General features: G+C 41.9%; 1 protein-coding gene across 1 annotated transcript in view; it reads right to left on the bottom strand.

Moving 5' to 3' along the window:
• Positions 1 to 23960, bottom strand: part of zzef1 (zinc finger, ZZ-type with EF hand domain 1) — a 188817-nt gene that overhangs the window by 66089 nt on the left and 98768 nt on the right. The window contains 9 exon segments of the mRNA XM_052035349.1: positions 4505 to 4640; positions 7747 to 7847; positions 8792 to 8983; positions 10151 to 10270; positions 11304 to 11500; positions 19415 to 19547; positions 21115 to 21289; positions 22217 to 22494; positions 23468 to 23643. Of these exon segments, the coding sequence (XP_051891309.1) occupies positions 4505 to 4640; positions 7747 to 7847; positions 8792 to 8983; positions 10151 to 10270; positions 11304 to 11500; positions 19415 to 19547; positions 21115 to 21289; positions 22217 to 22494; positions 23468 to 23643 (1508 nt within the window).

Here is a 23960-nt window from a genome sequence, read left to right as displayed (position 1 = left end):
CTATATGCAAATCTGGTTCAGTCAAATTCCTGCTGTATGCAACGAAGTTAAGGTTAACCCAAACAGGTCAAGGTATTTGCAGCATGGTGCTCACTCATACTGTTGGCACAGATGTCTGTTTGCAAAATTTTGTCTACTTTAACCTACATTTTGTTCAGAGTTGCATATAAACAGAATGCAAAAAGGAAACAAAAAAGGAGGCACCAGGATTTGTTTTTCAGAAAGCTACGTGTCAGCCAATTTTGTATCACTTAAGTATGCAATTAAATTTATATGCATGCGCTAGTTGAGGTGGCTTTGATGTCTTCATTGTGGAAATGTCTGGCCACTTACCAGTGTGCAGGCCTTTCCCATGATCTTGTGCTGTGGAAAGGGGTGATGTTGGTGAGTTCAAGTTACAAGGGTTCTGTCGCAATTTTATCACAGAATTACTACAAGTTGTTCTTAATTTGTTAGGTTACTTGAAATAAAAGCAGAAAATGCTGGAAATGCTTTGCCAACCCTCCAATGAATAGGAAAAATAACAACTGGTTTATTTGTAGGTTCTTCTTTCATTCAAACAGCATCTTCCACTTCCACTCCCAATATTCCACTGAGGAATATTGACAGAGAAAAATCCCAAACAGGACAATTTTGTTGTGTCATAAGACATTTGCATGCACACCTTGGAGCTCTGTTCAAATATGCTCAAAATGTTTCTTAAAAGACATCACATTCCCAACAGTATTTGGGGAAACACAATGATGGAAGCATGACATGGTTCAACATCATGGAAAATCCTGCCAAACAGCATAGTGGGAGAATCTTCAGCACATGGAATAAAGCTGTCCAAGGATTACCAACTTCCACAAGGTACAAGGGATGCACAATAAATGCTGACTGTGCCAGTGCCACTCATATACTCAAAGAATGAATTTTATAAGGACCGCTTGTTGTTCATTAAGAATGAAGGTGACTCTGCAAGTTAAAATATTTCTTACTTCTGGTAAATAATGCTAGAAAACTGCCAATGTGACAAGTCAGGCCATGAGAAGAGGAACAAGAAATCCTCTGTTCCACAACAAATGGCATTTTCTGGGCCAACATGCCATTATGACAAATATGGACAAGTTTCAGGGGTGCCCTGGAGGTAACTGCAAAATTATTACAGTTAAATAACCAAATTATTCAGTGAATGGTAGGGCCTTGGGGAGTGTTATGGAACAGAGGGACCTAGGAGTGCAAGTGCATAGTTTGCTGAAAATGGTGTCACAAGTAGATAGGGTGGGGAAGATGATGTTTGGCACGCTGGCCTTCATCAGTCAGGGCACTGAGTATAGGAGTTGGGAGGTTATATTGCAGTTATACAAGATGTTGGTGAGGCCACACTTGGAGTATTGTGTACAGTTTTGGTCACCCTGTTATAAAAAAGATGTTATTAAATTGGAAAGAGTGCAGAAAAGATTTACCAGGATGTTGCCTGGACTTGGGGGCCTGAGTTACAAGGAGAGGTCATGTAGACAAGGACTTTATTTCCTGGAATGTAGAAGATTGAGGGGTGAGCTGATGCAGGTATATAACATCATGAGGGGCATAGACAGGGTGAAAGCACATTGTCTTTTTCCTAGGGAGGGGGTGCTAAAAACAAGAGGGCAAAGGTTTAAGGTCAGAGGCGAGAGAGTTAAGGAGGACATCAGGGGCAGCTTCTTCACACAAAGGGTGGTGCATATTTGGAATGAGCTGCCAGAAATGGCGGTTAAGACAGGCACATTAGCAACATCTAGCTCGCTTGTGTTGCCCAGCAAACTAGATGGGACTAGTTTGATGGGCAACAGAGTCGGCATGGATGAGTTGGGCCAAATGACTCTGATTATGACTCTGTATGCTGTAAGACTCTGATTAATAGACTCAAAGTTTACTTTTTTTTGCGTACATCAGTAGATAATGTATTTTACATTCAATAAGTTATCTGGGAAATGACATACCTGTAATTATATAGCTCAGTTTCTGTGCTGGCTTTTTGACAAGAGTTTTTTTTTAGTTAGTCCCATGCTCTATTTCTATAAACTTCTCTTTTTCAAGTACAAGTCAATTTGGTCTTGAAGGGGAATGAGGAGAAGGGAGATGGACTAAGTTACCCTGACCGATTAACTTTGTCACTCTAACCCTCCTGCATGCAGAGGCTAAAGCTGTCATGCAAACAGATCAAGCAAACATTAACATTTGAGAAGTTTGATAACAGCTTGCATTTATATAGCATGAGTGGCTAGCAAAGGAGAAATAATGTAATGAACATAATGTAAAAGTAGGGTTGGAAGGACAAGTCCAAAGACGTGTTCAAAACAAAAGCATCCAAATGTAACAGAGGTACAAGTGGAAATTTGGTGATGGGCAAGATGCAGGATTTGGCATTCTGTTTAGGATTTAATAGGTACTAATATCCTATAACATCCTGGACCTTATAAGATATTAATACCTACTGAATCCTACAAGCTTCCAACCCAGACCTGGAAGTGCAATGTTTCCAGGTGTGTGGCATGTTGTGTGGTAGCTCCTGCAAAATCTCAGCAAACACTGCTGCTTTGTGACATTTCACAGAGCCAGCTGCTCTGCTCGTCCTTCCAGCAGTACGAGTAGGATTTATTTCATATAGATAAAAATCAGGTCAATAATTTTAAGGGTAAAATTCAATTCCAGCATTTTCTGTTTCATTTTAGATTTCCAGCATTCCAGGCCTTTCATTTCACCTGGTTATTCTATGTGCAATTCAGTACAATCGAATACCACATTCTTTATTTGTAACGTTCACATAAATCAGTAGCAACACAACCTTTTAGCGTGGTAGAAATCTTGTAAATGCTCAGCCATTTCGGAACCACAGCTTACTTTTGAACTTGGGTTTCATCATCCCAAGAGCAGAATTTTGAAAATTCAGTAGCTTTAAAGAGATCTACAAGGAATCTCCCACAGAAAGAAACAACCCCTAATCTTACATGCTATACTCCAACCACTTGATAAGAAGCCACTTGACAGAAGGTGACCATAAAGGGTTGTTTTTGCAATTGGATGCCTGTGGCTAGTGGCGTTCCACAAGGATCAGTGCTCGGACCCTTGTTGTTTGTAATACAAGTAAATGACTTGTACATGGATATGGGAGGCACGATCAGTAAGTTTGTGAATGACACAAAGATTGCCAGAGCTGTTGACAGCATGGAAGGTAGTCTTTGGCTGCAGGGAGAGATCAGTGATTGGTGAAATGGGCTGAAAAATGGCAGATGATGCTTAATCCAGGCAAATGTGAGGTTATGCATTTTGGGGGCACTAAAAAGGCTAGGATGTACACCATGAATGGTAGGGACTTAAGGAGTACTGAGGAACAGAGGGACCTCAACAGTACAAGTCTGTGGATCCTTGAAGGCAGCAATGTAGGTTGACCACGTGATAAAGGCGGCACATGGGATACCGGCCTGCATTAGTCAGGGCGCTGAATGCAGAAGGAGGGAGGTTAAGCTCCAATTTTATAAAATCTTGGTCGGACGTCAGCTAGAGTATTGCATGCAGTTCTGGTCACCATACTGTAGGAAGGATGTGACAGCACTGGAGAGGGTGCAGAGGACTCTCACCAGGAAGTTGCCTGGGACGAAGCTAGCTCTGTTCTCCCTGGAGTGGAGAAGATTAAGAAGGAACATAATTGAGGTATATAAAATTATGAGGGGTACAAATAGGGTAGACTGCAGGAAACATTTCATTCCATCAGCGGGAGATAAAACTAGAGGACATAGGCTTATGGTAAGGGAAAGTGAGGGATATGAGGGGGACCTTCTTCGTCAAGAGTGTGGTAAGTACCTGGGTTGCACTGCCTGAGAGAGTAGTTGAAGCTGGGTCTCAGATACCATTTAAGAAGTGTTTACATGAACACTTGAATCACTGGGCATAGGGGCTATAGGCCAAGTACTACGTGAGGGGGTTAATAAAGAAAGGTGCCCATTGGTTGGCATGGACAATTTGGGCCGAATGGCCTGTTTCCGTGCTATATGATTCCATGATTCTCTAAAATGCTAACTACTGAAGTGGCCCTTGATACAGAGCAATCTCAAGCGCAATGCATCAATCGTGCATTATGAGAGTTGTACTAGTTTGTTCCTCCTCACTACCCTATCTACCAGGCAGGACACTATGTTGCCACACAGGCCAAACTTGCTCATACTATTGGGAAAGCTGCACTTCAACAGTCCTCGAAATGGAAAACGAACACCAGATACAACCCCATTAATTACTTTAATTTATGGTGTTGATCAAGTTCCTTAAGTGCCTTCTCAAATGATAGTAATTTTATAGGGTAGCTACAATATACTCAGATGCTGATCACCTTGGACAGGTCTTGGAATTTTCTCCTCCATTGGAAATTTTTTCTATGAGTCTACCCCTCCTGCATATTCATACAATTCTTTAGAAATTCTACTTTGGGTATGATCTGATCATTCACAAAATATTGATTAAGAGAACATTAAGGAAAAGGACATACCACACAGGGTACAATCATCATGTCAGTGTCGACAGCTTTCGTGTTGTGGTCTTCTGTGTGCGAGGTTTTGTTGGGCTGCCACTTCATAGACATGGACTGAATGGTCTCATCGGTGGTAATTACATGCCCATCAAATCTAGGGAGAGAAGAGACAGTTTAACTTTCATCCTCAACCAAACGGATAGAAAAATTGTAATGCTTCAAGCCATTCTTCACAACTTGGCTTAATTGACATTGGGTTTTAAAGGGTTAAATACATTTCTCTGATTATAAAGGTAACCTGTAGTGGTGCAGTGAGATCAGAACACAGTATCCAAAATTCATGAGCTTTCATAAACTAAATGTGAAAGAATCTTCATTCCTCTAACACTCAGTAGTTGCTGTAAATTCAAATCTCACTGTTCTTCACCCACAACACACAATACAGAACTACATAGAAATTAGAATGTAGTGACAAGCTATTTGGCCTAACCAATCTGGTTGTCCAATCATGACAAACAGTATCCTAATTATAATATCTGCTCAATCCCCAGATCATTTTATTTAACTTTCTTTCAACTGTATATCAAACTTTTTCTTAAATGGTTTCTGCTTCAAATGCCAAATTCTGAGTCAAACAAAAACTGACAGAATCTAGGTTCAGCTACTGGACAGCCTTGTCAGTGAGAAGCCACCATCCAAAACTGAGAGAAAGCATCAAATTTGCATTTAGATGGTAGATATCATGGCCCCAGCAATTGCCAGAGGAAATGAATTCTGTTTGAAGTACAATTATTGCAAAGACCTGTGTGATAATGAGGTGTTGTCCAGATTGCTTGGAGAACTTCCTTGTTGTTAAGATATTGCCATAGCATCTTTTACATTCATCTAATACACTTTGGGTTAACATCAAGCTCTCTCTCAGCCTAGACTCTGTACTCTTGGTATGAGAAAGCTCCAAGCCTAAGATTTCCTAACTCAGGATTTACAATACTACCATAAAGCTAATCAGACAGCTTACATCAGTGATAAGGAATGAAGATTCTTAGGGAAAGGACCTACTTGCATTTGGTAAAGCATGGACTTATTAGGGATAATCAGCACGGCTTTGTGCGGGCGGAGGTCCTGTCTCACAAATTTGATTGAGTTTTTTTGAGGAGGTGAAGCTGATTGATGAGGGTCAGGCAGCAAGTGTTGTATACATGGACTTCTGTAAAACATTTGACGAGGTCCCTCATGGTAGGCTGTCCAGAAGATTAAGGCACATGAGATCCCTGGAGACTTGGTAGATTGGATCCAAAATTGGCTTGGTCATAGAATTCAGTTGGTAGTGGTAGAGGGAGTGTTTTTCTGACTGAAGATCTGTATCCTGTGGTGTTCCACAAGGATCAGTGCTGGGACCTCTGTTGTTTGCAATATATATTAATGATCGGACAAAAATGTAGGTGGCCTGGTAAATCTGCAGATGACATGAAAAGCAGTGGAATCGTAGATAGCCAGGAAGGTCATCAAAGGATACAACAGGATGCCGATTAGTTGAAAATTTGGATAAAGAGATGGATGGAGTTTAATCTGGACAAATGCGAGGTGTTGCATTTGGCAGGTCAAATGCAAGAAGAAAGTATACAGTAAATGGCAGGACCCTTAGAAGCACTAATGTACAGAGGGATCTCGGGGTGCAAGTCCATAGCTCCCTGAAAGTGGCCACGCAAGTAGCTAGGGTGGTAAAGAAAGCGTATGGTATGCTTGCCTTCATTGTTTGGAGCATTGATTATAAAAGTTGGCAAATCATGTTGCAACTGTATAAAACTTCCATTAGGCCACATTTCGAGTAGTGTACAGTTCTGGTCGCCACATGATTGGAAGGATGTGGAGGCTTTGGAGAGGGTGCAGAAGAGGTTCACCAGGATGTTGCCTGGATTAGCTATAAGGAGAGGTTGGACAAACTTGGATTGTTTTCTCTGGAGCGCCGCAGGCTGAGGGGCGACCTGATGGGAAGTATATAAAATTATGAGATGCAGATAGGGTCGTCTTTTTCCCCAGGGTGCAAATGTCAAATACTACTCATGGGTTTAAGGTGAGAAGGGGAAAGTTTAAAGGAGATTTATTGAGGCGGGTTTTTTTTTAACCCAGAGGGTGGTGGGTGCCTGGAGCACACTGCCAGGAGAGGTGGAAGAAGCAGATATGACAACAGCATTTAGAAGCATTTAGGTAGACATGAGAACAGGCTGGGAATGGAGGGATACAGACCACGTGCAGGCAGATGGGATTAGCTTAGACTGGCATCATGGACGCATGGTTAATGGTGAGTGGAAGAGTATGCACCAAACTATGTTCTATGACACTTAAGTGTGGTAATCCAGTGAAGATGATGTTAGATCTGGAGATGATGTTGCCCAGAAGGTTCTTCAGAAGTCAAGAATGAGGTGAAAATCTTATGGTTACAGCCATTTAATTAGGTGTTCATCACAGTACAGGTCAGACAGGGTCGGTCTGCACTGGCCAGCAACGTTACAGTAATGAGGAGTAGCTGGGCTGTAAACAAAGGAACCTGAGCACATGCTTGAGAAACCAAGGACTGCAGATGCTGGAATCTAGATAAAAAACACGATGATGCTGGAGGAACTTATGTTCCTCTACCATCATAGTGTTTTTCATCTGAGCACGTGCTTTCCTTTTTTGCTGTAAATCGGTCTGGACCGGTTTAGATAAGAAACCTGTTTAGCCAGTACTGACTGAATCACACCAGCTTTGCAGACAAAGAAACTACAGAAGTATAGAACCAAATGTACTACAAGCTACTAAAAATTTATAGACAAACAGGTGATTATACAAACATAAGAGCATAAAGAAAGCTAAAACTAAAAGGAAAAACACAAAAACAATCTGGGCCCTAATCCAACAACAATCCTTTTAAAATATCACAATTCAAAGAGCTAAGGACGCTTAAAATAAATGAGAGCATCAATGAGATTGCCACACGTTCAGCATTGCATATAAAACATTCCTTTATGCAAATGTTCTGCTGGCAAGCTCCATTGGCAAAGCAAATAAGAGTAAAGGTTTAAGACTTGCATTTTATTTCCAAGTTTTATCTGCATTGCTGGTCAAATTGTCAATAGATAAATTATAAACAATTTTTTGAAATCTTCAGAACCATTCTGCAATTAAATTTGCTCTAGATCTTAAAGCACAGAACACCCCAAATGGCTCTAGTGCAAAATGCTGATTGGTGTTATACAACTGAAATATTCTGTACTCACCGTTTTTGAACTTCAAGGAAGAAGGAGTCTGTTTTTCTCATCTGAAGTTCATACATGGCTCGTAAAATATGCAATGGTGCATTCAGAGCATCGTGAGTTATCTGGAGGAAAATATCTCTCTATTACGATAAAAATAATCAATTTATATTCCTAAAATGGAGTAGCGGGGTGTGATCAGAACTAACTAACATGAATAAAAGGGCCCTATCAAGTTCAATTTGAGCTCTGTGCTTACTTACCTCTTAGGTTCTCAACACATTGTTCACCAAGTGTGAAGGACCAAGTGAAACACTGGTCACACCTCAACGGAGCACGTTAAAACTCCGATAACCTGGCACCCTGGGGACTTTGGTAGTGGTAGATTTTCCAGACTACTGGATATTACCCCTAGTAATAGATCAACACATTTCTAATTCACTTTGTTTAAAATGTTACATAGTACTATTAATAAATTTTCCAAAGAACTCAGTGCGTTAAAGTGACTGCAAGTTCGCACTCCTGTTTCTGAATCAGCTCCTTCGGCACAGGCACTGCTCTTTTTTTTGATGAATACATCAAGTCCTTGGAGGGGTAGAAGGATTCTTGGTCACAGATATAAAATAAAAGGGAAGAGAATTTGGAGTGACAGGAGGGAAATTTTTTTTAAAGAAAAAGCAACATGTGGTTGGAATCTGGAAAGTACTACCTGAAGATGTGGTGGAGGCAGGTTCCATTGTGGCCTTCAAGAGGGAATTGAAGAGGAAATAAATATTGCAAGGGTACTGTGGAGGGGCTGGGCACGTGGGACTAGTGAATTGCACTGGATGACTTCTTTGATTCTAAGCCAAACACCACCCTAATGTGCAAACATATAATCATTCCTTCACTATCACAGGGTCTAAATCCTGGAACTCCAAAAACAAACTATCTGACCCACTCCAAAAGTCCTGAACATGGCCAGAATGTTAGACAAATTAGAAAAGTTATTATATTTTTGGCTGGAGTTATATGTTCAATATAAATTGAATCTCCAGTGTGTACTTATTAAAATAAACTTGTTCCATACCTGGAAACAAATTTTTGTGGCTTCATCAAGACCTTCCAAAGGATCAGGCTTAGTTTCGTCCAAATCAAACACAGAGGTACTGCTCTTAGACTCATGATCTGGAGTCTGTTCCTGCTCCTCTGTTTCCGCATCAGCACCTTCAGCACTGGCACTGGCCTCTTTTTTTGATGAGTACATCATGATCGATAAGGTCTTGTCAAAAAACAAAGAACGTGAGAATAATTTAAGTCTATCCAAATCTTCAAGTCCACCTGTTGTACTTTAGACTCAAGTTTGCTCATTTTGCCAAATTCCAAACAACTATATGTCCAGCTAATTAGACGAACAAAGCAAGGCAAGATATGTTCAAATCCATTGAAAGTATTCATTCATTCAGTGGTGTTGTGGATAGTGTGGAGGACTGTCGAAGCTTGCAGAGGGATATTGATAAGATACAGAGCTGGGCTGAGAAGTGGCAGATGGAGTTCAATCCGGAGAAGTGTGAGGTGGTACACTTGGGAAGAACAAACTCCAAGGTGGAGTACAAAGTTAATGGCAGGATTCTGGGTAGTGTGGAGGAGCAGAGGGATCTGGGGGTCCATATCCACAGATCCCTGAAAGTTGCCTCACAGGTGGATAGGGTAGTTTAGAAAGCTTATGGGGTGTTAGCTTTCATAAGTCGGGGGATCGAGTTTAAGAGCCGCGTGGTAATGATGCAGCTCTACAAAACTCTGGTTAGACCACACTTGGAGTACTGTGTCCGGTTCTGGTCGCCTCATTATAGGAAGTATGTGGAAGTGTTGGAAAGGGTGTAGAGGAGATTTACCAGGATGTTGCCTGGATTGGAGAGTATGGATTATGAGGAGAGACTAAGGGAGCTAGGGCTTTACTCTTTGGAGAGAAGGAGGATGAGGGGAGACATGATAGAGGTATACAAAATATTAAGAGGAACAGATAGACAGCCAGCACCTTTCCCAGGGCACCAATGCTCAACACAAGAGGGCATGGCTTTAGAGTAATGGGTGGGAAGTTCAAGGGAGATATCAGAGGGAGGTTTTTCACCCAGAGAGTGGTTGGTGCATGGAATGCACTGCCTGGGGTGGTGGTAGAGGTTGATACGTTGGTCAAGTTCAAGAGATTGTTAGATAGGCATGGGGAGGAATTTAAAATAGGGGGATATGCGGGAGGAAGGGGTTAGATAGTCTTAGGTGTGGTTTAAAGGTCGGCACAACACGGTGGTCCGAAGGACCTGTATTGTTCTATGGTATCACAAATTCTGGAGGTTCGATCTGCTGCATAATATTGGCAACTAAAAAGTCGGAGTTATATGACTACAGTATTTGGAAAAAAACATCCATGTACATGTAATATAGCTCTCACCTCCAGATCACAAAGCAACCACAGCTTGCTAAACCCTGTCCCTTTGGTGCATTTCTTCTCCAGCAGTTTGATCAAACCAGATTGTAGAATGACTGGATGGATCTCTTCAATGTTATGCTTCTGCAAAATAGAAATATAAAAATTGCCCATTTGCAACAATTGAGGAAATTCTCATTAACACTATAAACATTGGCCTTGTGGTAATCAAGCCACAATCACTGCTGTAAGACAAAAAACTTAAGATTTACAGTATTGTTCATCCACACCACATATTCATTTGTAAAGAAAACCTACAACTAATCTGCCAAACCATAACATGCTACTTGGAAGCATGTGTTTCCTGACTGAACTTGTGTTTAAGTTGCCTCTTCCGTCAATAAAGCACCACACCTCAACCTGATACCCTCACTGGTCACCCTGCAGACATCTGAACCCGTACATAAAGAACTCTAGGATCCTAATATTACCCAGCACTCTTCTCTGGAATACTTTCCAACCAGGCTCCATCAAAACAATAACTATTTAATAATCATTAAATTTATATACTATTTTTGACGCTATTCAATCAAGCTCAATTTCCACCCCTTGCTCCTTTTTCCCTACCATTCCTACCTGCCCTTTGTATATCTGAATAATGATCAGTATTTCATGAAATGTTGTTCTTTCTGTATTTTTCCACATATTTGTATTGCTTCACTTGCAAATAATGTCCAAGAGAGCGACACAGAGAGAGCGAGGACTAAACGGGTCCACAGGTGCACACATATTCACAGAGAACAAACGTGGTCAGAATGAGAAGGCACAAGCAGGAGTGCAGTCGAGTGTGCAACACAGGAGAGCACACAAGGAAGACAATGACAATACAAGGGCAAGAAAGAAACAAAAGCAGAGAAAACAGTATTGAAGGAAGGAATACAGAGTCAGGGCGTCATACAGCAGGAAAATAAGCACTTTGGCCCATTGAATCCACTCTGACCATCAAGTGAAACACGGATGGGGTATACAAAACTAAGACTATCACAACCCTCAAAATATGAGAAAGGCAAAATTATAGTGCAGAAGAGATTCAAACTGAGGGAACATCATCGAGTGAGAAATATAGGAGTACAAATTCTAAAATGGGATCTCTCAGTACATTTGTACAAGCGATTACCTGCAGCATTTTGTAGAGACCCTTTAGAGCTAATGATTGCAGCCACGTTGCCTCCACCGCATCTGGGAAGCTGCTGTCCATGTTAGTCTGCAGTAGATGGCTGTAGATTAACATGAAGTGCTGCAGGAACTGGATGAGTTGGGATTGAGTTGTCATCCATTCAGGCTCACAAACTTGCGTTAACCGATAATCTCTCACTGTTTTAGCAAAGAGAAAAAGCAGTTGTTAAAAAGAGAGTGACCAGTTTAAACATGCAAGCTTTCTCTTCCTGAATTCTCTGACTTCCTTCTAGGTTTTAACCTTTTTTTTCTTGCCCATTTCCTTTGATTGATTCTAATTCTTTCTTTCTCTCTGGGTTTCAGCTGTATATTCGGATTGATCAGCAAAACAATCAACAGCAAATCAGCAAAGCTTGCAGGAAACCCGGTTAACAACATCATACATCAGCTGGCAGCTGCTACCTTGGGCTGCTCTGTTTTAACGGGGCCTTGGTGAATGGAAAGCAACATGGCAGCCAAAGCGCTGGTTCCAGTGCTCCCCTTCACTCACTGGGACTCCGGTTCCCACACGCCCTCAAAACTTACACGGTTCTGTTTCCCCACTCCCCTTCACTGGAATATTTATTATTCTACTCTGCACCATGTTTAAAACAAGTGAATTAAAAGTGTGTTGGACTCTTAACAACACATCAAATAGTCCAGAAAACCTTGTAATCCAAAACCAAAGTTTCGAGCATGGTAGATTAATGGAGTTTAATGTATCAACTGAATAGATGTGTAAACAAAGGTGAGGTGATGAGGACTGGCCAGGGAAGAGGCAAACTGGAGTACTACTTTCAGTAAACAGATGAGGCACATGGGCAATAAGCACCCTCATCAAGGAAAAGCAATGGATAGGAAAATGATCAAACCACTTGACAAAGGCCGTTTTTCATTTAAGAGCCACATACAATAAGTTCTAAAATATCTGCAGTCAGTGACACACCAACAGTAATGACACTGTAGATTTGAGCACATGGCATTAAACAGCTCTCTTATTGTGAATAATAATGCTCAGGACATATGTAAAGGTATACAAAATTATGAGAGGCATAGATAAGGCAGATAGCCAGAGTCTGTTTCCCATGGTAGGGGTGTCTAAAAGAAGAAGGCATAGGTTTAAGATGAGAGAGAGGAGGTTTAAAGGGGATTGAGAGGTAATTTTTTTTCACATAAAAGCTGTTGGTATCTGGAATGAGCTGCCATAGGAGGAGGTGGAGACAGGAACCAGAAACAATATTTAAGGAGGCACCTGAACAGGTACTTGAATAAGGAATGGAGGGATATGGAATTAATGCAGGCAAGTAGAATTAGTATAGATAAGCATGATGGTTGGTATAGATGCAGTGGGCTGAAGGGCCTGTTGCTAATCTGTACATCTCTAGGAAGGATAGAACACCAGCATTGCTGACACTGGATTTAGGGGTAGAGTAGTATATTGTTTAAGCTACTGGTCTAATGATCCTGAGAGTTGGACGATTAATAGTCATAGAGATGCAGCACAGATACAGGCCTTTGGCCTGCCGAATCTGCACCAACCATTAACCACTGATTTACACCTCATCCCGTGTTATTCTTCCCATATTCTCATCAACTACCCCCAGATTCTACCACTCAACTGCACACTTGGGCAACTTAAAGTTGACACTTAACCTGCCAACCTGCATGGAAACTGGAGCACCCGGGGAAACCCCACAGGTGACAGGTAGAAACTCCACACAGGCAGCACCGTAGGTCAGGATCAAACCTAGTTCTCTGGAACTGTGAGGTAGCAGAGGCTCTATAGCTGCACCCCATGCGAGTTGGTAGGTGAATTGATTACTGGGAATTGCCCCGTGTCTGGATGAGTGGCAGAATCTAGGGGCAAGTTGATGGGAATGTGGGGGGAACCAGGTCCAGCGAAGGCTTCGGTGTGGCAGCACAGCCTCTGTCCACCTGAGAAAAACTGTGCAAAGAACAAAGCTCGTGGTCTATTGCGCAGCACATTGGTGCAGCAATTGGTGCTGCTGTCTCACAGTTCCAGGGATCCAGGTTCAATCGTGACCTCTGATCCTGTCTGTGCAGAGTGTGCACGTTCTGTGGCTGTGGCGGATTTCTCCAGGGTGCTCTGGTTTCCTCCCACATGCCAAAAAAGTGCTGGTAGTTTAATTGGCCACTGACAAATTGCCCATTTGTGTGGTTAAGTGGAAAAAAGAATAAAAGGGGAGCAAACGAGCTTGTGAGAAAGAATAAGTTGTAGGGCTTCAGGGGAATGAGAGGGATCAGGACTGATGGGATTGATCTGGTGATTGCCTGGATCCGATGGGTGAAATGGCCTCATTTGAAGGAACTATTCCTGCTCTCCTGTATGTTTCAGAGAGGTGAAAGATCTAGAAAAGGCACTACAAAGCACCAGCAATACTGTATCTATAGAATCCTCCAAATCCAAGCAACCAACATCAGTGACTTCCTCGACCTGCACCAACTTCCCCAACAATGAGGCTGTCATTCTGCTTCGCAGGTTCCAATGGGTATACCACAATGTCCACATGCCCATCACCAAACTCCCGAAGAATGCATTGTCTCTACCAAGCTCTGTCATCGCAAGAAGTTATCAGGAGAACAGAGGAAACATTTCAAGGACATTCTCGAGCAACACACAGAAAGCTGGAGGAGCTCAGCGGGTCAGGCAGCATCTAAGGAGGGACATGGGCAGTCGACGTTTCGGGTCGAGACCCTTCAGCCAGTCCTGATGGTCTCGACCCAAAGCTTCAACTGCCCATTTCCCCCCATAGATGCTACCTGACCCGCTGAGCTCCTCCAGCTTTCTGTGTGTTGCTGCAGATTTCCAGCACCTGCAGTCTCTTGTGTCTCCAAGGACATTCTCAGAGCCTTCTTGAAAAAAAGTGTAACATGCCCACCTACTCGTGAGAGTCCATGGCCACCTTAAATGGGGAAAGGACATTCAGGATGGCATTTAAGGTATATTCATGGAAAGCCCAGCAAAAGGAGGAGTGAATCACTTCCCACACACTACTGATCCACCCTTGCCCCACGTGTGGCACATTATATGCAGGTCCCACGCTGGCCCATTACTCATCGCAGAACCCAGAGAAATGGAGAGAAAGCAAGTCAGCCTCATCCCCAAAGGACAGCTTATGTAGGAGTGATGGACAGCAGAGCAGCACTTTAAATAGACGGTCGTTACTAAAGCAAAGCAAGGGCAAGTCCTTGTGAGCCAAGGTCATTCTTGGTTAACGTCACGTAAAATATCACACAATGCAAATACCCCCAGAGGCAAAATTGGGAAATCGACACTGTTGTGAGCAAAACAAGTTACAAAAGCACTTGTTTTTAGATATAATTAAAAGCTGAGAATGGGCTATGGATGTGGATGTCAGTTTAAAAATCTAACTTCAAATCCTATTTGGAACAGTCGCAAGAGATCTATAAAAGTCCAAACACAAAATAAATTGCTCCCTACCGGGTCAATGTAACACAATATCCTGTATTTGGCACAAGAACACAAAACGTGGTGAAGTATGTGGAGCTTGGCTTTATCAAAGATACATGAAGGATATCCAGGGATCACAACATCAATAAAAACACAAGAGTGGCATTCAGCAGGCAAAACATGACCCAAACCAATATGCATATCATGCAGCTTATATTAATTTGGGTTATAAAACCAAAGACTCCTCATTCAGATAATGGCACAAAGCAGAAGGGGATTTAACAGTAAAATAGTGACATTAAAAAAAAAATTTGATGTTTTCCAAACTACACAGGACAAATTAAGCCAGGACAGATACAATTTGATCTGTACTCACAAAACAAAGAAAAGCAGTATAATCCATAACAATCCAAAAACAGCAATCATGGCAAGGGCTGTAAGGAGTTTGTACGTTCTCCCCGTGTCTGCGTGGGTTTCCTCCGGGTGCTCCGGTTTCCTCCCACATTCCAAAGACGTACGGGTTAGGAAGTTGTGGGCGTGCTATGTTGCACCGGAAGCGTGGCGACACTTGCAGGCTGCCCCCAGAACACTCTACACAAAGATGCATTTCACTGTGTTTCGATGTACATGTGACTAATAAAGATATCTTATCTTAAGGACAGCAAACTAAGCAACACCACTTCCAGCCTTCGCTTTATCAAAACCCAACGGATTATTAGAAAATCAACACACATTGTCAAAAACGTGCCCAAGAAAACAGTGGTCACCATGTGTAAAAACATTTTCAGACTTACACAAGTGCATTGTTACAGTGCTGCAAATCATCCAACAACTGCTCAAGAGTAGCTTTCCCAATGAATGAATACATGTACGTTCAGAGGATTCAGAAGTCCTGAAGAAGCCAGAGGTAAAATTTAAATATCTACCCCAACTTCCATCGCTGGCAACAAATCCAGCTGCAGAATCATTTTGGGCAGGGACACACACAGGCGAGGTGGGATGTTGCAGCACAAAGATGGCCTGCTCCAAGTAATCTTAATCATGTTGAGGATGTGCATGTATTTACTGCATTTTTAATGTGCCTCCCTGAAAGTTGCCAAACTTAAATTCCTGTCCATACTCCTGGTTATGGTCCATACAAGGAGTTACTAAAGAGAAATCCCACCTGAACTGTACACAATAATGAAAGTCAGTATCAAACACTGCCGAAACCATGAGTGACAAACATGAACTAGAACTTGAAAGTTGCACACAAAACCCACAAAAAAGCTAACTATAAAAAGGAACCAGACAATAGAAGAAACAGAAAAACAAAACAGCAAAGTCATCCAAAAACTAGACAATTGAGTGCTTAAGATCAATAATCTATCAGGTTGATCATGTCCAAGAGAAGTACATAGCTATCAGAACACATGCTGATTAAATGCAAGTCAGTACTGTATCAGCTCCAGGATTAAGTGCTGGCAAACTGTATCCTTGCTAATATGGTGACTCCTGTAATTTAGTAGTTGATAAATTAGAAAAGAAAATATGAATGCATATAGAATGATCACAATATCCCAGCATTTCATCGGAGCTACCTATGGTCATTGCTTCCCTGCCCACTAGATCTTCAATTACATGCAACCATCCTTCCAGTGGTAACTTGGTCCACAAACCTGACTCCAAACATTCAAAATTTAAAAATTAATAATTTATAGAATCACAGAAAATGGCCATTCAGCCCATCATGTTTGCTCCACTTAAAAAAAAGGAGCTGCCATGTCAATCACACTTTCCAGCCTTGGGTTCACAGCCCTACAGGTCACCACTCTTCAAGCACACTTCCAGTCACTTGTTAAATACCAGGAGGGTTTCTGTCAGAACCATCCTTCCAGACAGTGAGCTCCAGACTTCACCACCTTCTGGGTGGAAAGATTTTTTTCTCATTTCCACTCTCCAATCTCTCTACCAGCAACTATAAATCTCTGCCCCCGGCATCTTGACTCCATTCCTGCCCTTCCTATTTATCTATGTCCCATGATTATGGGACATCCTACGTACCTTAATTAAGTCTCCCCTCTGGTCTGATGTTCCAAAAATAAACAAACCCAGCTTTCCCAATCCTTTTTTTTTAAATCGCTAGTTTCCATTCAACATCCCCAGAAGTTGTCTCTGCATCCTCTCTAGTGCAAGAACATCTTTCTCATTACATGGTCACCAGGACTGTATGGAGTGCTTGGGCTGTATACAACTCCAACACAACTGTCCAGCTCTATGGCTTGGCTAATAAACAGAAGCATCCCATGTGCTTTTCTAACCATGTGCGTGACCTGCTAACTTTAAGGATCAGTGGACGTGCACTCCAAAGTCTCTCTGTTCCTCCACATCTCCCAATATCCCCCCATTTGTTGTGCATTTCCTTTTGTGTGTTGCTCTTCCCCAAATGCATTATCTCCACTTCTCTGGATTAAATTTCCTTTGCCACTTTTCTATCCAATTGATCACACCGTTCATATCCTCTCTGGAATCTCGGGGGATCTGACACAGAGAAGGCAATGGTGGCCTGGGGTAGATCAGCCATGATCGTATTGAATGGCGGGGCAGGCCTGAGGGGCCAGGGGGCCTACTCCTGCTCCTCTTTTGTGTTCTTGTAGTGCGCATTCTCCTGAAGTCTAAAGCTTTCCTCCTCCCAGTCAATCCCAGGCTTGATTATTGTACGTCTCTGAACTTATGTTGAAATCATTAACAAACTATGAAAAGCAAGGGACTGAGTCCTGAACCTGTGGAATCCCACTGGTTCCAATCACAAAAATACCAGTTAAAGATTCACTTTGAGTCCTGCCTCTGAACCAATTTTGAATGCACTTTTTAAATTTTTTTTTAACTAACATACCAAATGGGACCTTATCATTTATTTTGAAAGGGGGCGGTGTACATGCACCTGTCTACATCAATGGTGCTGAGGTCGAGGGTTGAGAGCTTCAAGTTCCTGGGTGTGAACATCACCAACAGCCTGTCCTGGTCAAATCATGTAGATGCCACAGCCAAGAAAGCTCACCAGCGCCTCTACTTCCTCAGGAGGCTAAAGAAATTGGGTTTGTCCCCTTTGACTCTCACCAACTTTTACCGATGCACCATAGAAAGCATCCTATCTGGATGTATCACAGGTTGGTATGGCAACTGCTCTGCCCGGGATCGCAAGAAGCTGCAGAGAGTTGTGGACACAGCCCAGTGCATCACGGGCACCAGCCTTCCCTCCTTGGACTCAGTCTTTACCTCTCGTTGTCTTGGTGTAACAGCCAGCATAATCAAAGACCCCACCCACCCGGGACATTCTCTCTTCTCTCCTCTTCCATCGGGTAGAAGATACAGGTGCCTGAGGGCACGTACCACCAGACTTAAGGATAGCTTCCACCCCACTGTGATAAGACTATTGAACGGTTCCCTTATACAATGAGATGGACTATGACCTCACGATCTACCTCGTTGTGACCTTGCACCTTATTGCACTGCACTTTCTCTGTAGCTGTGACACTTTACTCTGTACTGTTTTTACCTGTACTACATCAATGCACTTTGTACTAACTCAATGTAACTGCACCGTGTAATGAATTGACCTGTACGATCGGTTTGTAAGACAAGCTTTTCACTGTACCTCGGTACAAGTGACAATAATAAACCAATACCAATTAAAATCTACATAAACTAAATCGAGCGCAAGGTCCTCATTGACCCTTCTTGCTACATTCCCAAAAAACTCAATTGTTAGTTGGAAACAATCTTCCCCGAATAAATCCACACTTATCCCTGATTAACTTGTGGCTTCTTAAATGAAGGTCTGTACAATCTGTTAGAAATGGTTTCAATAATTTGCCCACCATCACAGGTAAACTTACAGGCCTGGAATTACTTTGTTCATCCCTTTCATCTTGTATAAACAACTGTACAACATTAGAAGCCTTCCAATCCTCTGACCCTATTCCTACAGCCAGGTATTGAAAACTAATGGTCAGAACTGCCAACATTTCCTCTCTTTCTTTTTTTAACAGCCTGGAACACATTTCACCTGGGAAATCTCAGAAAACACCCTCACCATTTCATTTCCCCCATACAGTTTTTCTTTATCTTACCAGGGTGGATACAGATTTCTTGGCAAACAAGGTTTGTTTAAAGTGGACTGATACCTTTTTGAATTTGGCAACTTTTGTGAAAACTCTCCATCAATTTAATTAGTAACTGAAGAGTTCAAAGAAAATTGCCCATTTATACTTTTCCTCCTGTGCCAGAAGTGAAACAGCAATGCATCAAAATCTTTCATCTGTACTCCTTTGCTTTTATCAAAATAAGCACTGTGATTCAATCTTACTAGCTCTTCAAGGAACCAAGACTCCTCTATTCTACACCAGGCAATAGTTCAGTTTGGGGTCTTGCTTTTAGGCTAAATTAATAACTCTTCTACAATTGACTCCTAGGAGGTACATTGTTAAGATTTGCTCTCCTTTAGGAAGCATCTCAAGACTAACTAATAGTGCTGCCACTGCTAGATCATGAACTTGACAGGTTGAGTCTCGAGGCCAAGTACCTATCCCGTCACTCCATGCGAGGTGAAAGGTAGTTCAGTGAATCAAGAGTTCTTGTCAACCATTGTGAACGCTCACCTGTTTTACGTTTGCGAGTCTTGGTGTCAATTACCACAGCTTGAATCTTCTCCGTGAAATGTTTCAGGACGATAACGTCATGTGCCTCATTGGCATTGTCTATGTAGACAGTATGTGTTCCCCTACATAATACCTGTTTAAGTGGAAAGTTTGCATCTTAAAAACAATGTAGGCACAGAGGACGATTTTCGTACATAGTACTGTACAATCTGTTAGAAGTGATCTCATAGTACTGAGCTCCAGTTACTATGCAATATTATTTTGTTTGAATGGCAGAACAATTGAACAAAGCTCAATTCTGAGGCAAGCTCGTGTAGAGAATTCTCTTTCGAAAATAGAAATAGAGTACAATATTTCCCTTGGAGTTACCGTTTAATAAAGTTGGACTGAGCTGTACCTCACCCACTTTCCCCACCTGATCCCCTTATCCTCTCAGTGTCCAAAAACATATCAATCTCTGCCTTGAATGGACTCAACAACTGAGCACCCTCAGCCTCTGAAGTGAAGAATTCCAAAAGGTATAAATATCAGTCCAACCGCTTATCCCGATGCTAGTTCAAGGCTCTCCAACCAGAAACAGCAGCTTTTTGGATCCTACCCTGTCAATCCCTCTTAGATTCCTGTACAAATCACCTTTCAGTTTTCAGCAAGTGGAGGTAACCACAGCCAGCTTAAAGCAGTGCCCTATTTGACCCTGAAATTAGCTGCTTATCTGCTAGTATCTACACATTAGTAGCTACTATGTAAAACCAACCTCAGACCACGCTTTTGGTTACCCGCCCTAGTATCGGTTATATAGCTTAATGTTAAATAACGCTTTGTGAAGTGCTTGGAAAGTTTTGCCCTAACAGCTAATAAATACAAGTGCTATCAATTTATGCAATTAGGTTCTTGACTTGCAACACTATAGGTGTTTAATACTATGACTTCATGTCTGCACTATTTCCAAACATTAAATATAAAATGTAAGGAATTAAAATGTTTTGAAAGGTGCACTTGAATGCATAGTCATTTAATCTGAACAGGTACTTAAAATAACAATTCTAAACCATTAATGATAATTCCAAATATCTATAACCTACTTTCACAATGCAGATAGTTATTCTACACCACTTAGTTCATAATGTTCAGCAGGGTCAAATATTCTGAAATCCATTTAGGAGACATCAAATTTATGTAGATTGTCGCTACATAGGAGGGTGGGCTTTGGGAAAGTTGGAATTTCAGAACTGATAACCAAAGGTCTGCCTATTGATCTGAAGACATTAGTATGAATCCCTTGTAACCGGTAGGGCAACTTAAATTCAAGAAATGAAATAAACCCCAAATTAAAAAGCTAGTATCAGTAGTGGAGATCATGAAACCATGGACTGTTACCAAGACCCATCTAGTTCACTAATGTGCTTGAAGGAAGGAAACGTGCTTAAATGCAACTCATCAATGTGGTCGGCTCTTGAGTATCTCTGAAATGGTCTCAGAGGCCAGTCAGTTTAAGGGTATTAAGAAATGGACAATAAATGCCAGCCTTGCCTTAGCATCCACATCTCCTGAAATAATGGGTAATACATTTGGTCATTATATGTTCATATCCAAAGAGTGCCCTTGCCAGTAACTCCTTCATTTATTCCAGTGTGATTCATTACACTTCAATATGGTTAAATGACACAGACTAACAATGATATCTAAAAGTTTGCTTTTACCTCTGGAAATCCCACCAGAACCAACAGTGCAAAGACGTTGGTGCGTTTTAAACGGAAGGGAAGCTCCTCAATGCAGCGCTTTGTGAAGGCAGCAATCACTTTTTGCCACTGGGGGCTAGAGTTCAGGTCTCTGAGAATGTCTGCAACAGAAGATGCCCAGTCCAGGCTAATCCTGCTTCAATCAGGAGAAAAACATGAAGGAATATTACTCCATTCAAATGGTACAAGCAACAGTATTAATACAATCTGAGCATTTTCAGACTTTCTGGACATAATTTTAAAAATTAGTAATTGCTCTTGCATTTGCACTGAACATGAAGTAATCACCTTTCACGACCTCACGATATCCCAAAGCGTTTTACAGCTGATTAAATGGTCTTGAAATATAATCACTGTTGTAAAGAAAACATGGCAGGCAATTTGTGGATCGCAAGATCCCACATAAAGGAATGAAATTAAGTCCAGATAATCTGTCTTAGCAACGTTGACCTGACACTGCTGGGCTAGCGGTTAGCATAAGGCTATTACAGCGCCAGCGACCCGGGTTCAATTCCGGCCGCTGTCTGTCAGGAGTTTGTATGTTCTCCCCGTGTCTGCATGGGTTTCCTCTGCGTGCTCCAGTTTCCTCCCACATTCCAAAGACGTACGGGTTAGGAAGTTGTGGGCATGCTATGTTGGCGCCGAAAGCGTGATGACACTTGCGGGCTGCCCCCAGAACACTCCACGCAAAAAGATGCATCTCATTGTGTGCTTCGATGTCATGTGATGAATAAAGATATCTATCTTATCTATCTATCTTACACCGAGAAATCCCCCACTTTTCCTCACTTGGATCTCTTCCATCCAATAGGAGACTAAGTCTCAGTTTAACATCTTATCTGAATGGTGGCACTTCCAACAGCACAATGTTGCACTGGTATCACCAATGATCTTGTACTGAAGACTAGGCAGTGCAGCTCTTGCAGGTCATGGTCATAGAGGTGCTACCAGTGGCCCACACTGGAAAATACACGATTAATTTTCTATTTAATTTGCATTTTTTTTAAAGTTTGAATTTAAACTTACAAACCCTGCAACAAACAAGTAAACTATTAAACTGTACCAGTCCAAGCACACTGCTCCAAGGCTGAACAAAACCTGTGTCGTCATCCATCCTGGGTGTTTTAATTTGCCTTCAGCTGTGCTAAGTAGTGTCCAAGATGCAAAGAGGACTTCTTTTACTGCTGCATCAGCTTCTTCTGGGGAGATTCTCATCAGCAACTGCCCAAGCAGTCCCAGTGTCAAGTGATAGGTTTCGAGCAGCTGCCCGGGATTCTGCATTGCCAGTCGGAATAGGAGCTTCAGTACCTGCCGCAGGTTAGGTAAGCATATGGTTGAATCCTGTGGAAAGTATGCAATAAATTAACTTACAATCTTCCAGCAATAATTAAAACAGTTACTCTGCCACTGCAGATACAAGGATGTGTTTCCCACTGTCAGAGGACTGCGGTATTCATAAACCATTCCTGACATCCTCGTACACTTGACCTTTGCAAAGCCTGTCTGGCCATCGTCCCTCAATCTCCTGTCCTTAAACTTGAAGTCACCCAAAGCTCCACTGCCCATATCCTCGCACCTGTGTCCACTGACTTACAACAACTCCTGGTTAAGCAAGGCCTCAGTTTAAAATTGCTCACCCTTATTTTCAAATCCCTCCACAGCTTTGTATCTCAAAGTGAAAGTCGAGTTTATTGTCATATGCACAAGTACATGTATGCACAGATGCAATGAAAAACTTACTTCTAGCAGCATTACAGCCACGTATCATATAAGCAGCATTCACAAGAAAAACAAATAATATGATTTACTAATAACTTACTTTAGACTTGAAATCCAAAATTGCTGCACTTCTCAAATTCTGGCCTCTTGTTCAGCCCCGGATTCAATCACTTCACCTTTGGCATCTAAGCGCTGGAAATACTGCTCTAAACCCCTCTACCTTTCTTTGTTCTGTAACTGGATACTTAAAACCAACCTCAGAGCATGCTATTACTTATCTGCTCTGGTCCTGCCTTATATCGATGAATGACAAATAATGCTCCTGTGAACTACCTGGAATGTTTTGCTGCACAGAGTGAATAAATACAAGTTGCAAAGTTGTCTACATTTTCATCTTCCACAAACCAGCTCCAAGAAACTAATCTTCAGGTTGATCACTCAAAATAAGTCTTCAAGGCCACATTCTCTCACTCCAATAAATGCAAAATATCAGACAACTAAATAATTACAAGGAAGCAAAATAAACTCTGCTGTATATAAGCAGCCTGTTTAACACAGGGAAATGTCTCTGGCTGAAACTACTTCAGGTTCTTACAGATTTTACAGGAGGAAGCATGGCAGCAAGCAGACCCAGTATTCTCTCCTGCAAGCACTCAGCAAAGACCTGGTCTTGGCTGGGCAAGGCTTCTTTTTCACTAACATCCATCTTGAAGGCAGCTTTCGATCCACGTGAATGATCCGTCGTGGCTCCCCAGGCAGATTTGGGCCCTGCTAATCAAAATGAGTTTCAATATCATGTCACAAAAAAAGGAACATTCCACTGTCCAGACTGTACTGTGATAAGGTCCTTCTCTACTTATCACAAGGAAAATCGCAAGGTGTGCCACTCAGCACCTCAAGCCTGTATGCCGTTCAATCAGATCACAGCCAGGCTGCAGGCTCCAACTCCTCGTTTCCATAGACCTTACCACCTTTACAAGGGGGGCAGCCACACTTGTAAACATTTCCTCAGCTTTAAGAAATCCTTTCAGTGGTTCAACTGGCTTTCAATCACAAGGAGTTTATTTATTAGTTTCAATAACACTACC

This window comes from Pristis pectinata, chromosome 21 (genome assembly GCF_009764475.1).
Source record: "Pristis pectinata isolate sPriPec2 chromosome 21, sPriPec2.1.pri, whole genome shotgun sequence".
Taxonomy (NCBI): domain Eukaryota; kingdom Metazoa; phylum Chordata; class Chondrichthyes; order Rhinopristiformes; family Pristidae; genus Pristis; species Pristis pectinata.
This window is presented reverse-complemented; position numbering and strand designations above follow the sequence as displayed.